Source organism: Vipera ursinii, assembly GCF_947247035.1.
Source record: "Vipera ursinii genome assembly, chromosome: Z".
Classification (NCBI taxonomy): Eukaryota; Metazoa; Chordata; class Lepidosauria; order Squamata; family Viperidae; genus Vipera; species Vipera ursinii.
Genome location: NC_139517.1, coordinates 24,758,491 through 24,774,083, shown reverse-complemented (window position 1 = coordinate 24,774,083; position 15,593 = coordinate 24,758,491). Strand labels below are relative to the sequence as shown.

Below are 15,593 nucleotides of genomic sequence, written 5' to 3'. Positions count from 1 at the left end.
TAACATGAGAGTATCGGGAGACTCCCAACACAACTCTCATATCACTGGATATTCATATTTATTATTTTTGATAACAACAACAACAACAACAACAACAACAATAATAATAATAATAATAATAATATATTTATTTATTTATTTATTTATTTATTTATTTAAATTCATATAATTTTATATAATATGGAAAACATAGTGTGACTTTTGTTTTTCTTAACTCTGTGTTTAGTATGACTTGTCCAATGCATTTATTCCAAAGGCTCTCCTTAATGATTCTTTGACTTCCTTATTTCTAAAGCTATATATTATAGGGTTCAGCAGTGGATTGATAACAGAATAAAATACAGAAATTAGCTTATCATGCTCTGGTGAGTAACTGGATTTTGGCTTCATATACATGAACATCCCTGACCCATAATAGATTATCACCACTGTCAAATGAGAAGAGCATGTTGAAAAGGTTTTCCATCTGCCACTAGTACTGTGGATCCTCATTATTGCAGCAATAATATAGCCATATGAAATCAGAATCAAGATAAAGGGCAGCATTAGTGTGCCTAGGCCCCCAACTAACATTAATAATTCATTTAAAGAGGTATCAGTGCAAATCATGTGCAGTAAAACAGGAGCCTCACAGAAAACATGGTTAATGACATATGGAGCACAAAGTGGAGGCAAAGAAAGGTAGAGTGGGACAACAGAAACTACAAAGCTAGCAGTCCAAGAAGCAGCTGAAATTCTAATGCAGGATTGGGAATTCATTATTATGGTGTAACGCAGGGGGTGACATACTGCTAAAAAGCGGTCAAAAGCCATCACAGCCAGTAGGATACATTCTGCTGCTCCCATAAAGAGAGAAATGTATGTTTGTGCCATGCACATGTGATAGGATATGATTTTCCTGGTCAATATCATGTTGGACAACATTTTGGGGATCACAGCAGTGGTATAGCAAAGGTTAAGAAATGCCAGATTTTGAAGGAAAAAGTACATGGGAGTCTGCAAATGTGGATCTATAGCAGCCAGGATAATGATACCAATATTACCAAACAGGATAAGGAGATAGATGAAGAGGAAGATGACAAAAAGCACTGGCTCCAATGTGGGGTAATCGGAAAACCCCAAAAGAACAAATTCCCAGACTTCAGTGTGATTCACTTGGTTCATTGTATTCCACTTATTGAGGAAACTTGGAAAATAACAAGGAAAAAAAAGTCAGCATGAAAAATAAAGAATTTGGTATGATTGGGGAGGGTGGTGGTGGAAAGCAGGGGCACTACCATTATGGAATGTTAACTTAAGACTAAATCATTGATTAATAGAAATATTTTCTTCAGTGCATGGTTACTCAAACTGAATGTGCCTTTCAACCCTATAGAGTCATTCAACATCCTGATTGTTGCATTCTAATTTGCAGAAGTGGCATTGATTTCTATGCTGCAAAGCATAGCACAGAATGCCATAATAACAAAGAGAAACAGCAAAGGGAGAAAGAGGCAAAAATGGGGAGAAGAAGGAAGGAAAGTGGAGTATTTGTTTCATTTGTACATGCTTCCCACTACATTGTTAATTAATAACTGATACAGTCCATGAATTTCAGTAAGGGCTACTGATTTAATCTTGATCCGAAACAGCAACTTTGTTCATTTAGACAGATAAAAGCAGAGACTATGTTGTTGTTGTTAGTTGCGAAGTCGTGTCCGACCCATCGCGACCCCATGGACAACGTTCCTCCAGGCCTTCCTGTCCTCTACCATCTTCTGGAGTCCATTTAAGCTCACGCCTACTGCTTCAGTGACTCCATCCAGCCACCTCATTCTCTGTTGTCCCCTTTTTCTATTGCCCTCAATCTTTCTCAGCATTAGGCTCTTCTCCAGTGAGTCCTTCCTTCTCATTAGGTGAGAGACTATGTTACTGTAATGTATTTACTTACCCACAGTCTGATCTTGCATTATATTTTCTTTTCTTTTTTTTCTTGGCATGCTTACATAGAAATAAATCTAGCTATATTAAGAGACTTCTTTCCCCCCCCCACTCCCCAAGAAACTGCATGTAGCACTGCAATCTTCTTTCTATGGGATAATAAAACTGCTTTTCTAAACTTATCCATGAACAGCATTTTTTTTTAAAAAAATCCTCTACAATAAAAAAACAGTATGAACAATAAAATTGCAATACTCTGATAGTTAAAACAGCATCAGCTTAGCTATTTTTCATCTTTTTCCACTTCCCTGGAAATTGCAACTGGCAATTTATTTTCATCCTCTTTTTGTTTAATATTACTAAATAGTTACTTCTTCTCCTATTCATAGACCATACTTTTGGCAAAACTAGAGCAAGAGATTAATGATCCTTTTTTAAAAAAATCTAGTCCTTTTATATATTATTGAACCAAATTGTTCATATATTAAAAATATATGCCATGGCATAAATCTAATGTATTTTTTCTGAAAAGCATGACACAACTTATGATTAAACATTAGTCTAACTTATATACTATTGTTATGGGGGAAAAGAGCTGCTTCAAATATTTTATGTAGCAGGGATGGAAAGCTAATCTTGCTCCAATTGTTGCTGGATTAAAGATACAGGATATTTTCATTAGTTTTATTTACCTTTGTCATTGCTATTAGTTGAAGATAGATGAGAAATGATGAGAACAGTGATGACGGTAGTAGCTAATGATAGTTGCAGTTCTGCCCTACGTACTTGTAGATATCATGTTATCAGAGTTATTGCTATGCAGTCAGAGTTATTGCTATGATGTTTCAAAATTAAGAGAAGTTGCAAAAATCAGCTATATGTGAGTTTTCAAAAGCAAATTATATTATATCAAGATTTATTTTCTTCTTTCACTCTTTTCCTCCCTTTCACCTTTGTGGATATTCATTCTCTAGATAGATAGATAGATAGATAGATAATAGATAGATAGATAGATAGATAGATAGATAGATAGATAGATAGATAGATAGATAGATAGAGTATATATAAATCAAGGCATTAAGTATATTAATTATTTATAACAAAGAACACATATATTATACTTATGGATACCATAAATTATGAGACAATTTCACTAATAATTTTATAATTTCAAGCTGAAAAGTTATTTGTATATTGTAACAGAAACTGAAAGAGAAGAGGAAAAGGAAGAGAAAGAAAAAGCACAGAATATTTAGCATACTTAAGACCTCCTAAAAACCAATCATCTATTGAGTACCCTCGAATATGACTGACTTCTTACAGCATTCTATTTATTTAAGTACTTAAGGAAATAATTGGAACTGGATTAAATAACGCAATTTACCCACATATTGCCCATATCAGTAATATACAGATTCAGAAGATGTCACTAACAACTCTTGCATATGACAACTTTATTATTATAGTAAGATACTCTCAGGTGTCCAATTAATTTTATCTAAACTCAAAGGAGATTCAGCAAAATTCTCTTTGATTCTTCCTCACCCCCACTGTCCAAATTCATAGGATTAATAAAATATGGATTAAAATACCAATGAATTCTAGATTGCTTCTGTTTTAAAATTATTTCAAGGGTTCACTATTCAAAATAAATTCTATGTCTATCAAAGATCCCTTCTGAACAGGTCCGGTGGAAGAGCAGAGCATAAAATGTAATATGAAAACTATCCAAATGTAGTACTGCATTTTGTAGTAAATCAGTTTAAAACTATATTTTCTAAAAAGCAACATTGCTCATGAAATCCCATAATGCTTCTTTGAATATTGAGGGTTATATGTCATGGTCAATGCAATAGAAAATATAGTCTCTTGATTGCATTTTGTAACGTAAGAGGTGATCAGGCTAAGCCCAAAGGTGGAGTCAAATACATCATCAGTTTGGAATCTCTATGTGCTCATAAGAAACCTAATTCCCTGAAGTCTGCTTACTCTTATCTGGGATCAATTTGCCTTGACCATTAGTAGTTCAGATTCTTGTTGTATAGCTGGCATGACATAAATTTGTAATACTTTTGAACTATATCCTGGTTCCTAACTTCTTGAACCTGACAGTAACTTCTCAAGATCTCCCAAATGTAAATTTACCAAACAAAAGCATGCTTATTTGTACAATAAATCAGTACAAAAATAAGCAGAAATTATTGACAAATTATAAAGAGGGATAAGGAAAATGATGTTTGGTAAAAATAAGTCAGTATACAGCAGACATGTCAAACACAAGGCCCGGGGGCCGGATCCGGCCCGCGAAGTGGTTTCATGTGGCCCATGAAGCCATCCTGGAAACAGTGAGGGAACGGCCCCCACTGCCTTGGCCCTAGCCCAGAGACCCTCCTTCTGCCAGAGACCCTCAGAACTGTCCCACTCCTGCCCAGGCCCCCATAGGCACCCTTGATGTGAATGATGTAGAGCTGTCCATGCCCACCCAGTAGGCCACATGCACTCTAGCCATGCCCACCAGTAGGCCACGCCCACCTAGACCACACCCACCCAGCCCCTTGAGGGCAACCACAATGCTGATGTGGCCCTCAATGAAATTGAGTTTGACACACCCCTGGTATACAGAGTGGCATGGTGGTCTAGTGGTGAAGATTCTCACCTACCACTTGGAACTTTAAGTGTTCGATCCTATGTAGCAGCATATGTTTTTCTCCTAAGGTGCCAAGAAAAAAAATATATCTGCTGTGAACTCTGCATGGTGTCAAGAAGGGCATCCAGCCAGTAAATGCTCAGGTCCATCCAGTCATCCTGACTCTATCTCAAATTAAAGGATTACAAGGGTGTAAAAAGATAACATAAAATAAATCTATATAGTTTTTTTTAAAAAAGAAAAGTAATATATTTCTGTCAGAAAGTATTTTAAAAATTCAGCATAGAATCACATATTATAGATGACATATCTGGCATTAATTCATTTAAAACAACTAAATTTTAATAAAATACATCAACTGTCAGGACCCACCCCAAACCACGTCTTAGAAAGACAAAACTCTTGGAGCCAAATCTTAGTCCAAAAGGAATCTTTACTATGACATGCTTGGTTGTAGGAGGTGAGACAGGACTTAATATTTCCATGAAGTAAACCCTTATAAAGAGTTCCCGGTTTAACCCCCCTTAATCCCCATTTGGTCAGTCCCCCATCCTTCCTCTTGTATCATCCATCTTGTGGGAAAAAGGAAGTTAGGACCCTTTTGTTTATTGCTGTCTTCCGTGACAAAACCCAGATGCTAGCCCCCCCCTTTTGTTTCCCCAGTTCAAAAGGCTTCTCCTTTCCTTTGAAATGCCTATTGCCGGTTCAATACACATTTATTCTCTTCTCTTCGGGAGATGGCAGAATCCATGGGATAATGTTTGAAACATTCCATTTATGAATATGATATAAATGGATTCTGACATCAACATTGTCACAAAGAATATATACTAATTAGGTATAATAGGTATGGTATGATACAGTACATCTGTGCAGTATAAAATCAAAGCAAGATAAATGGTTAGATTTTTTCACAATGTACAATTCTATGTATTTGTCATGTTAATTAGTTGCTTTTTATCAATTATTACACTTGGAGAAGTAGTTTAGATGCCATATACTGTATACTTTGAATATTTTTTTAAAAAAACTGCAAAAATGATACTGCATAAGCTTTGTTGTATTGCTTAAACTCATTTTTATTTCAGAAAGCTAGTTAACATGACTAAATGTCATCTCTATTAATGTCCATGAGAATAATGTCCATTAATGTCCATTTATGAATATGATATAAATGGATTCTGACATCAACATTGTCACAAAGAATATATACTAATTAGGTATAATAGGTATGGTATGATACAGTACATCTGTGCAGTATAAAATCAAAGCAAGATAAATGGTTAGATTTTTTCACAATGTACAATTCTATGTATTTGTCATGTTAATTAGTTGCTTTTTATCAATTATTACACTTGGAGAAGTAGTTTAGATGCCATATACTGTATACTTTGAATATTTTTTTTAAAAAACTGCAAAAATGATACTGAATAAGCTTTGTTGTATTGCTTAAACTCATTTTTATTTCAGAAAGCTAGTTAACATGACTAAATGTCATCTCTATTAATGTCCATGAGATTAGATCAAGTTAGAAATTTCAGAAATTGTAGAAATAAACAATATTTGTGAAAGGACTAAATGGAATTTCAAATAGATCCTTTGAAACAATGAAGTTTTGATTAATGTGATCCTTCAAAGAAACTGCTGTATAGGAACACGATTTGGATGAGGGGATAGATGGGGAACTCATCAAATTTGCAGACGACACCAAGCTGGCAGGAATAGCCAATACTCCAGAAGATAGGCTTAAGATACAGAAGGATATGGACAGACTCAAACACTGGGCACTATCTAACAAAATGAAATTCAATGGTGAAAAAAGTAAGGTTCTACATTTAGGCAGGAAAAATCAAATGCACAGGTATAGTATAGGTGGTACCTTGCTCAATAGTAGTAACTGTGAGAGGGATCTCAGAGTCCTAGTAGACAATCACTTCAATATGAGCCAGCAGTGTGCTGCAGCTGCCAAAAAAGCCAACACAGTGCTAGGCTGCATTAAAAGAAGGATAGAATCAATATCAAGTGAAGTACTAATACCACTTTACAATGCTTTGGTAAGGCCACACCTGGAATAGTGCATCCAGTTTTGGTCACCACGATGTAAAAAAGATGTCGAGACTTTAGAAAGGGTACAGAGAAGAGCAACAAAGATGATTGGGGGCTGGAGGCTAAAATATATAGGGAACGGTTGCTGGAATTGGGTATGTGTAGTTTAACGAAGAGAAGAGTAAGGGGTGACATGATAGCAGTGTTCCAATATCTCAGGGGCTGCCACAAAGAAGAGGGAGTCAAGCTATTCTCCAAAGCACCTGAAAGCAGGACAAGAAGCAACGGATGGAAACTAGTCAAGGAGAGAAGCAACCTAGAACTAAGGAGAAACTTCCTGACAGTTAGAACAATTAACCAGTGGAACAACCTGCCTCCAGAGGTGGTGAATGCTCCAACACTGGAGGTTTTTAAGAAGAGACTGGACAGCCATTTGCCTGAAATGGTATAAGGTTTCCTGCCTGAGCAGGGGGTTGGACTAGATGACCTCCAAGGTCCCTTCAAACATTATTATTATTGTTATTGTTATTGTCAACACAACACAATGAGTTTATGAATCCAAGAAACAACTCTCCTTGAATAAATATTTTAAAGAAACTTCTGTGCATTTATAAGATCCCATTTGCAGATAAAATGGGATTCAAGCAAAATTGAGCCAATGCTGATGTTCTGATCTAAGGTGTCAAAATGGACCACCTTATTTCATCTGAATTAGAGTTTAGGCATGGACTAAATTTGTGAAATGGCTGTTGAGAGTCTCAAAATGGTACCTTATATTAAAAATATTTTGAAATAGAAAGCTAAACCAACTCAGCCCACATTGATGCTTTATTCAGCAGTATTGACATGGCAAATTCAGTTTTCTAGACAGGGCTAGAATTAGTCCTAATTTTAGTCATGAATTAGAAAGTTTAGGAAAAGAAAAGGACTTTTCTTCCTTTTAAAAATATGTGATGCAAAGGAGAAAGTCTTCCACGATCCCGTATTCCCACTGCCAACTGATAACATTCTCTCATTTGTCACATAAGTAATAAAATCAGATCCCCTCATAATAATAAAATTGTCATGTAAACCATGAATTTCAGAGTAATAAATTGACTTTATTTTATTTTGAAACACATTTTCTTTAGAACATCTCTCAACACCTCTTTCATCTGCTCATTTCTTAGACTGAAGATGAAAGGGTTCAGGAAAGGTGTCAGGATGCCAGAGAAAATGGCCAAAGCTTTGTTTAGACTCATACTGTCACTCTGAGATGGTCTTACATAAACAAAAATGGAGATTCCATAGCCCATGGAGACAACGGTGAAATGTGATGCACAAGTACCAAAGGCCTTCTTCCTGCCCTCTGCAGATGGAATCTTGACAATGGTGCTAATTATGTAGATATAAGATGTAGCAGTGAATGAGAGAGAACCAAGCAGTAGAATCAAGGATGTCAGGAAGTCCACCACCTCAATCATAGTTACATCCTGACAGGCAAGATGCAATAACGGTGCACTGTCACAGAAAAAGTGATTAATAATGTTGTTACAGTACGTTAGCCTGGCTTTTAATAGAGTAGACGAGAACACTGAGAAAAAGCCACCAACCCAAGATCCAATCACTATCTTAACACAAACTTTCCCAGTCACAAGGATGGGATATCTAAGGGGATAGCAGATGGCCATGTAGCGGTCAAAGGACATTGCAGCAAAAAGAATGAACTCTGTAGAACCCATGAAAAAATAGAAATATGATTGAATGAAGCAGCCAACAAAGGAAATAGTTTTTCTTTCAGACAGAAGATTGGCCAGCATTTTAGGCATCACAGATGTCGTCATGAATATCTCAATGGCAGATAGATTGCTGAGGAAAAAATACATCGGGGTTTGAAGACGATGATCAGTGCAAATCAATGCAATTATGAGTGCATTCCCAAGCATTGTCACTAGATAAATAAGGAGGAAAACCATAAAGAGGATGATTTCCAAACTTGGTTCAAAGTTAAATCCAAGCAAAAAGATTTCTCTGACAATGGTCACATTCTGAACTTCCATGGCACAGTTTCTGAAGGAAAAAAAGAATAAACATTTTAAAACAGTCCACCATGAAAGTATACAGAAAGTCTGTCAGGATGCCAGAGAAAATAGTATTTATTTTTATGCTCATACTGTCACTATTAATTAGTCACAGTGAATCCATCACAATGTGAAATGTGATAAAGATGGATTCTGTGTAGGAGAGGGCATCCAATTAGTAAATGCTCAGTTGCATCCACTCTACCCCAAATAGGGTCTAGAGGCTCATAAAGGGAGCTTATTAGAAAAAAAATCTTGGGACTGACAACTATATACATTGGATGGTTGAGTAATGTATTCCTTCCATCTACTTTGATTTTCATTCCTGCAAAATTGGATGGGTTTTCAATTATTTAATCTCATCCCATATTTAGCAAGGGTCAGACCAACAGAGACTTTGCAGCTAACAACAACAACAAGACCAACAGAAATTAGTAACATTTATAGCTATAGAAATTTGATTTAAAAAAGGTTAAGAATATAGAACTGCTAAGAAAAATGTACATTTTGTCTTACCTGAAATACAGAAAGTTGGGTCAATGTATAGCACGACAAATTCTTTTGTTCATAAACTCTATGCTGTCATCTTTCCCTGAGGATGTTTCTTTTCTAAAGAACTTTAACTCTAGGGTAAATCAACTAAGGAAAGGTAAACAATATATCTTAATTACAATATGTACCACAAATAAGACTAAACAGTGTTGTTGTTTTTTAAGGTCAGTGAATAAGCAAGAAATGGAAATAAGAAAATAAATGCCACAATGACATACATAATTGTCAACTTTTGAGGAAAGACAGTGATCTATTATGCTGCTAATTTATTCCAAAGCTGATCTTAGAGAGTAGAATATGGAATCAAAGGCTGCCTTTAGGTCTATGAAGGCAACATAAAAGGCACCATCTGCGATAAAATCATATTTCTAATACACTGTTTATTATACAGGCCTATATCATTTTAAAGAAATGACTGTCCAATTTTTTCTTAAAAGCCTCCAATGATGGAGCACCCACAACGTCCAAAGGCAAACTATTCCACTATTTAATGATTCTCACTGTTAGGAAATTTATCCTTAGTTTTAGGTTGCTTCTCTCCTTATTTAGTTTCTACCCATTGTTTCTTGCCTACTAGTGCTATGAAAAATAGGTTGACAATCCCCCCCTCTTCTTTGTGGCAGCCCTCCAAATACTGAAACACTGTTAATGTTAAATTAATGATTTCTTTTATTCAATGGACCAAAGACCTGATCAAATTTGTGACTAATGATTATATTGCCTAGTAACATAGACTTTTTATAAATAAACACAGTGAAATTTTAAATATTAAAAAAGGTAGTTGTATAAACCTGTTAAAATATATTTGTACTTGAATAATATTTGTATTAGACAATCATATGTATAATTGTAACTGTTCATTGTTATAATGAGATAATATATTGTTTTCTTCCTCTTTGTTGTATTTCATTCATTTTTTTGCTGTTTTCCCCTTTATTCTTCTGTTTGGAAATGCAGTGTATCTCTATCTATTATGATTGTGATTATGATTTTTATTTTTTGTTATTGATTAAAAATCAGTGATTTAGTTTTTTAAGAAGATGTCTGTGCATGTTTTTTTTTTAAAGGAGGAGAAGGACTTCCTTAATAAAAATAGCCCTGCTGGATGAACTTGAAGTCAAATTTACTGTGACATCTTTCTTTATTCAGTGTTACTGAGGAAGCTCATAAGAATGGATTGGAGTACAATAATCTTTTCCATTCTTACTCCCTGAATTTGATATTTAATTTGCCCTGCTTATCAACTAAACCAGTGTGTTTCATCACTATTGTAACATACATGACCGTTACCCAAAAAAGAACCAATTCCTCCATCTATATTTCATTATATTTGACTTTACAGAGCTATATTAAGTTTTCTTTACCAACCTCTTACTTTAATTTACAAATGATATAATTACATACAGAGATCCTTTGCAAAGTTCATTTCAGTTATTATCCAATGGTTAGTTGATTTTTTTAAAATCTTAACTACAAAAAAAAACACAAAAAAATGTGATTTCTCTCTGCTATGATAACTAAACATTCCCATTCTGCAGTTCCGAAAAACTTATTCCATTTACAGGCCCATCTTATAGGTCGGTGTTCACATTAACATGTTTGGATTGTTATTATTTTTATTTGCCCCTATCTCAAATACATGACCTTGAGAATTTCACAACACTGCTGTTCCCTGAATGGTATTGTTGGGTAGATACAATATTATTTTTTGCCAAGAACATTCCTGTATTGGCTCAGACTTTGAAACTAAGGCAGCAGAAGATGTGCTTCTGAAATGTCCTATTTACCACTTTTGAAGAGCAGAACTAATCTCCCTGTAACTACAAACTATTCAGACCATTCTCAGATGGCAATTATTCACTTTTTATCAAGAAATGTTTTTGATGTCATTGCTTCACTTAGTGTATTTAGTGCAGGCATGAATAGGGTTTTTTTAGATGCTTTGTAATATTTTTTTTAACATATGCATGATTGATCTATGAACATATACTTTAATAAACTAAGTTAAATCTCTGACATCACAAATGATTCCAACATTATAAAAGTATATTGAAACAACATGCTTTAACTTTCTGGCTCAAACACCTGAGAAAACAGCTGGGGTTTTGTTGTCTTCCAAGAGAATAACAGTTCCTGTAAAACTATTTTTCCCAAATATTTAATTCCCTTCCATACCTAAATAATAATAAACTTTTATTGTCAAAGTACAACATGTGTACATTGAGATTAGCTGAGCCTCCCGCTGTGCTCTCTCCCCCCAACACACAGTGACAACAAACCCTCCATCCCACCACACTATGTGAACCAACTGCACCACACACCGGCCTCCCAAGTCAATTCTGCATAAGATTATGTCCCATTCAAAAGCCTTAATTCACCTTAACCCTTAATTCAAAAGAATTAAGCCAAGAGAAGTTTAATAATTAACATTTTAGCTGTAGAATTTAAGGAATGGAGAGAATAGCAAACTTCTAAAAAAATTAATGCACACTTAGTCTTACCTGATGTACAGTCAACAAGAGCTTCCATAGAGGGATGCAATATTGTATGGCAAATTATTTTGTTGATAAATTTTATGTGTTCATTCTTCCATAGGGAGCTTTGGTTTCCAAAGAATAAACAGGAGTAAAAATGTTAAGAACATGCTTTCATTAATTTTATACACAATAAAAGAAGACAATGTTCAGTTTAATAAACAATGAAATAAATAGTCATGTACATAAATGTATATAATATCCACATTTATTGATTATATATTGATTATTTGATTACTGATTATTTATAGTACCAATTCAATGCAATGTAAGATTTTTAAGAAATGAATGAAAGTTGAATGGGAAAATCTATAGGATGAAAAAGAAATGGGAAAAGGTGACATAAAGCCACAAACAAAATATCTGAGGGGAGGAATGCAGTTAGCAGGAAATATGAAAATTAGAAACTTCTACAGCAGTTAATCTACTCTTTCTTTTCCTTCATGCATACCCTGCAACTATCTTTATAGACTTTACCTATTCTTTTGAATCTTAAATCTAGGTCTGTAGGTCCTTAATGTACTGTTCTTACTGGTCTCTTTGAAAAATGGAGCCCAGATTTTGCCTACATTTCAGGTTGTGTGCATTTTTCATGCAGATATTTCTGCTGCAAGTGTGATCTAGACTTAAAGTATATGGAGAACCCACAGTTTCCTTATGGATTGCCTTTTTTTGGGGGGGGAGTCCTCTTCTTCTTTGAAAAGTGACTCTAGAGAATGGCTGTGTAAGGAGTGTGGTAAGTCCTCTGGGGACTTCATTATGGAGTGTCTTAGACTTCAGTTCTTCCCTCTATTCTTTCTTCTAAATCACTTAACATTTATATGAAATTGCTGGGAGAGTCTATCCACTAGTTCAGAGTAAAGTATCATTAGTATGATTATGGTACCAAATTCTTCTTTTCTACCCTCAGCCCATTTGGGATGTAATGGAAGTCATGTGTATGAAGGCTATCAATATTTCTATGGGGAAAAGCAAGCTCAGATTCAACCTGCCCTTTTCAGATCTGGCACATCAGGCACACACACAAATGAAAACAGTGTGTGCCTGATGTGTCACTTTATAGTTAGTTGAGCAATTATTTCAGTGGCAGGTACAATGCAGATGCACAGCCAGTCTTAAGCAATCCCAAATCCCTTAGAATATCTTTAGGCAAAGTCTCAATAAACAAACTGCTAGCAGCAGGCAGAAAACATTGTAAGGGGATAGTCCAGTGTTCAGTGTTGGTAAGTCATAGAACATAGAATAACAGAGTTGGAAGAAAGGTCATCTAGTCCAACTGCCTGTATGAGGAGGAGAGTCTATCAGCCAGTCCGGATGAAAAGCACAGAATTTCTGTGAGCATATATTCATGGTGTAATAGCCAGAGCTTTTTGGTGAACAGAGTGGTTGTTCCCAATGAAGGAAGCTAGATTAGCAATTGTTCCTAAATAGAACCCAAGCTGGTGAAGACAATCAAAGCTGGGAATGCCCCTGAAGTGCAAGAAGATGTGTTGAGCATATTTCTTTGCTCTTAAGTGCACATGACATAATTTGGGTCTGGGTAGTCTTTCCAATTCCAATTCCATATGCTCTAAGAATTGAGGCAATTACTCCTGGTGATTGCCAGGGGGATCAACCTCAGTTAATTGAGTGGTTGGAATTCCCTCAGACTGAGACTGAACTAGATCTCCTGGAGCAGGTTCTTGTCTCAGACTCTTCTGTCTGTTATGGGTCATAACTCTACCCATACAAGACAGAACCAATTGAGAGATTGGTTCCAGAATTGTGCCATCTTTTATTCTTGATAGGATTGTGCTCCTTCTGGACTCATGTTATCCACTGAAAGACAAGCAGAAGCTCTGATCAGGAGATTTTTTTTTCTCAGCTAATGTGCCAGTCGCAACTGCATTTGGAACATAATGCACTAAAGATGTCAAGAATTAGGGAAGAGTGGACTTCCTGTAGCGCTGCCGAACCAAATGGCGGTGTTTCTGAAGCCGCCTGATCTTGGGAAGTGTTAGAGCGCCCGGAGGCAGCGAAATTCAGCTGTCCTGTGCGACCGAAGTCTCTCCCTTGGGAGAAGAGGGAGAGGCGAGCCTGTTCGGGTAGAGGTAGAGCTCCTCTGTGATTGCCCCAACGAGCCTGGGGGCTAACGGAGTGAGGATTTTTTTTTAATTCCATTTATATCCCACCCTTCTCCGAAGACACAGGGCGGCTTACAAGCTTAGCAGTAGCCTTCATTCTATGTATATGCCTGCTTATTAGGGCTTTCACACACACCCCAAGCGGCATTATTACAAACTCAGCTTAATTGCCCCCAACAATCTGGGTCCTCATTTTACCTACCTCGGAAGGATGGAAGGCTGAGTCAACCTTGAGCCTGGTGGGATGTGAACCTGCACTAATTGCAGGCAGCTGGTGTTACTTAAGGAGGCATTAGCCCACTGCTCCACCAGAAAGCCCAGGCTTTCTCCACTCCCAGGACGCTTTCACTCCACAAAGGAGTGTAACAAGATGCAACAACTACATCTGCCGCTTAGATGGGATTGTGAGTATTTTTTTTTCTTTGAGAAGCAGGCAGAGCAAAGCAGGAGGATTTGAATTTTCAAGTTGGATTTTAACTTTAACTCAGATTCATTATCTTCTTCAAGTTTTAAGCTGACTGAAATGGAGTAAAAATGGCACTGTAACATTTCTTTCTTGTGTGAATTGACTGTTTTGGAAAATTGTTATATTTTGCAATATAGTAAGAGATACAATTTGCAACTGATTCCATCCAGTACCGGACTTTGTGTATTTGAAAGTTTGTTCTGTTTTTTATTGAAGGATAAGGAACTTTTTTTTCTCCCTTCTCCTTTCTTTTTTTTTCTTTTTGAACTTTGATTCTGCTGGGTGAAAGAGGAAATCGAAACTTAAGAGATGGCTGCGAGGCGTGGGGGAGGCCCTACAATGTCTAAAAGTATTATTTCTTCACCTTTACCACAAGCCATAGGGCAGACTTTGACGAAACCTACAGTACAACCACCTTCCCCCCCACCTCCTGCATTTACATTGGCAGACATTCAGCAAGTTGTGATGCAGTCAACACAAGTAATAACACAAGTATTACAGCAAGAAATAAAGGAAACAGAGGAAGAATTTGTTAATCAAAACAATTAAATGAGGGAGGATATAGTGCTTGCACTCCAGAGCTTGGCTGCACATATCGAACGCCTGGATGTTCGTGTGGATTCAGTTATGGAGTATGTGGAGAATCTGGAAAATAAAATTATCAGTACTGAACAGAAAATAGACAGAGTAGAGGTTAAAGTTGATAGAACAGAAGATGAACTTACCATATCACAATATAAAAATATGGAGTTTGCATTGCGCATCAGAGGCCTTAAAGAGAAACCTAAAGAAGATTTGGAATGGGAAGTGGCGCAAGCAGTGGCTCCTGTCTTGAAATTGAACCTGAAGAATTACTTAAAGAAATGGATAAGACATTTAGGGTTAATTCCTGGATTGTTAGGCAAAAAAAAAATTACCTAGAGATGTAGTGATTTACTTTTCCAGGAGATCAACCAGAAATTCTATTATCCAGGCTTTCTATTGGGAAAGATTTCAAATTGCAGGCCAAGATATTATAATTTTAAAGGAGATACCTCCAAAAATTCTTAGAAAAAGGAAAGATTTTGCTTTTCTGTCTGATGAGCTTAAGAAGCGACAAATTCAGTTTAGATTGGAAATAGCCAATGGAATTGTGGTGAATTATGCAGGGACGAGGTACAGGTTGGATACAATTTTAAAAGCAAAGGATTTTTATCCTAAGGTCCTTAAAGCAGGCTCACCACCATCTCCTCGAGTTAAAAGAAC

General features: G+C 36.2%; 2 protein-coding genes across 2 annotated transcripts; both read right to left on the bottom strand.

Annotated features, from left to right (window-relative positions):
* Positions 1-222: 222 nt before the first annotated feature.
* Positions 223-1,164, bottom strand: LOC310650096 (olfactory receptor 2G3-like; the record flags this gene model as incomplete). Its single annotated transcript, XM_083378930.1, has 1 exon — positions 223-1,164. The coding sequence occupies one exon, from the start codon at positions 1,162-1,164 to the stop codon at positions 223-225; it is 942 nt and encodes a 313-aa protein (XP_083235056.1).
* A 6,549-nt stretch (positions 1,165-7,713) lies between these two features.
* On the bottom strand, positions 7,714-8,652 carry LOC310650095 (olfactory receptor 6M1-like; the record flags this gene model as incomplete). Its single annotated transcript, XM_083378929.1, has 1 exon — positions 7,714-8,652. One exon carries the CDS (start codon positions 8,650-8,652, stop codon positions 7,714-7,716), a length of 939 nt encoding a protein of 312 aa, XP_083235055.1.
* Between the last annotated feature and the right edge of the window lie 6,941 nt (positions 8,653-15,593).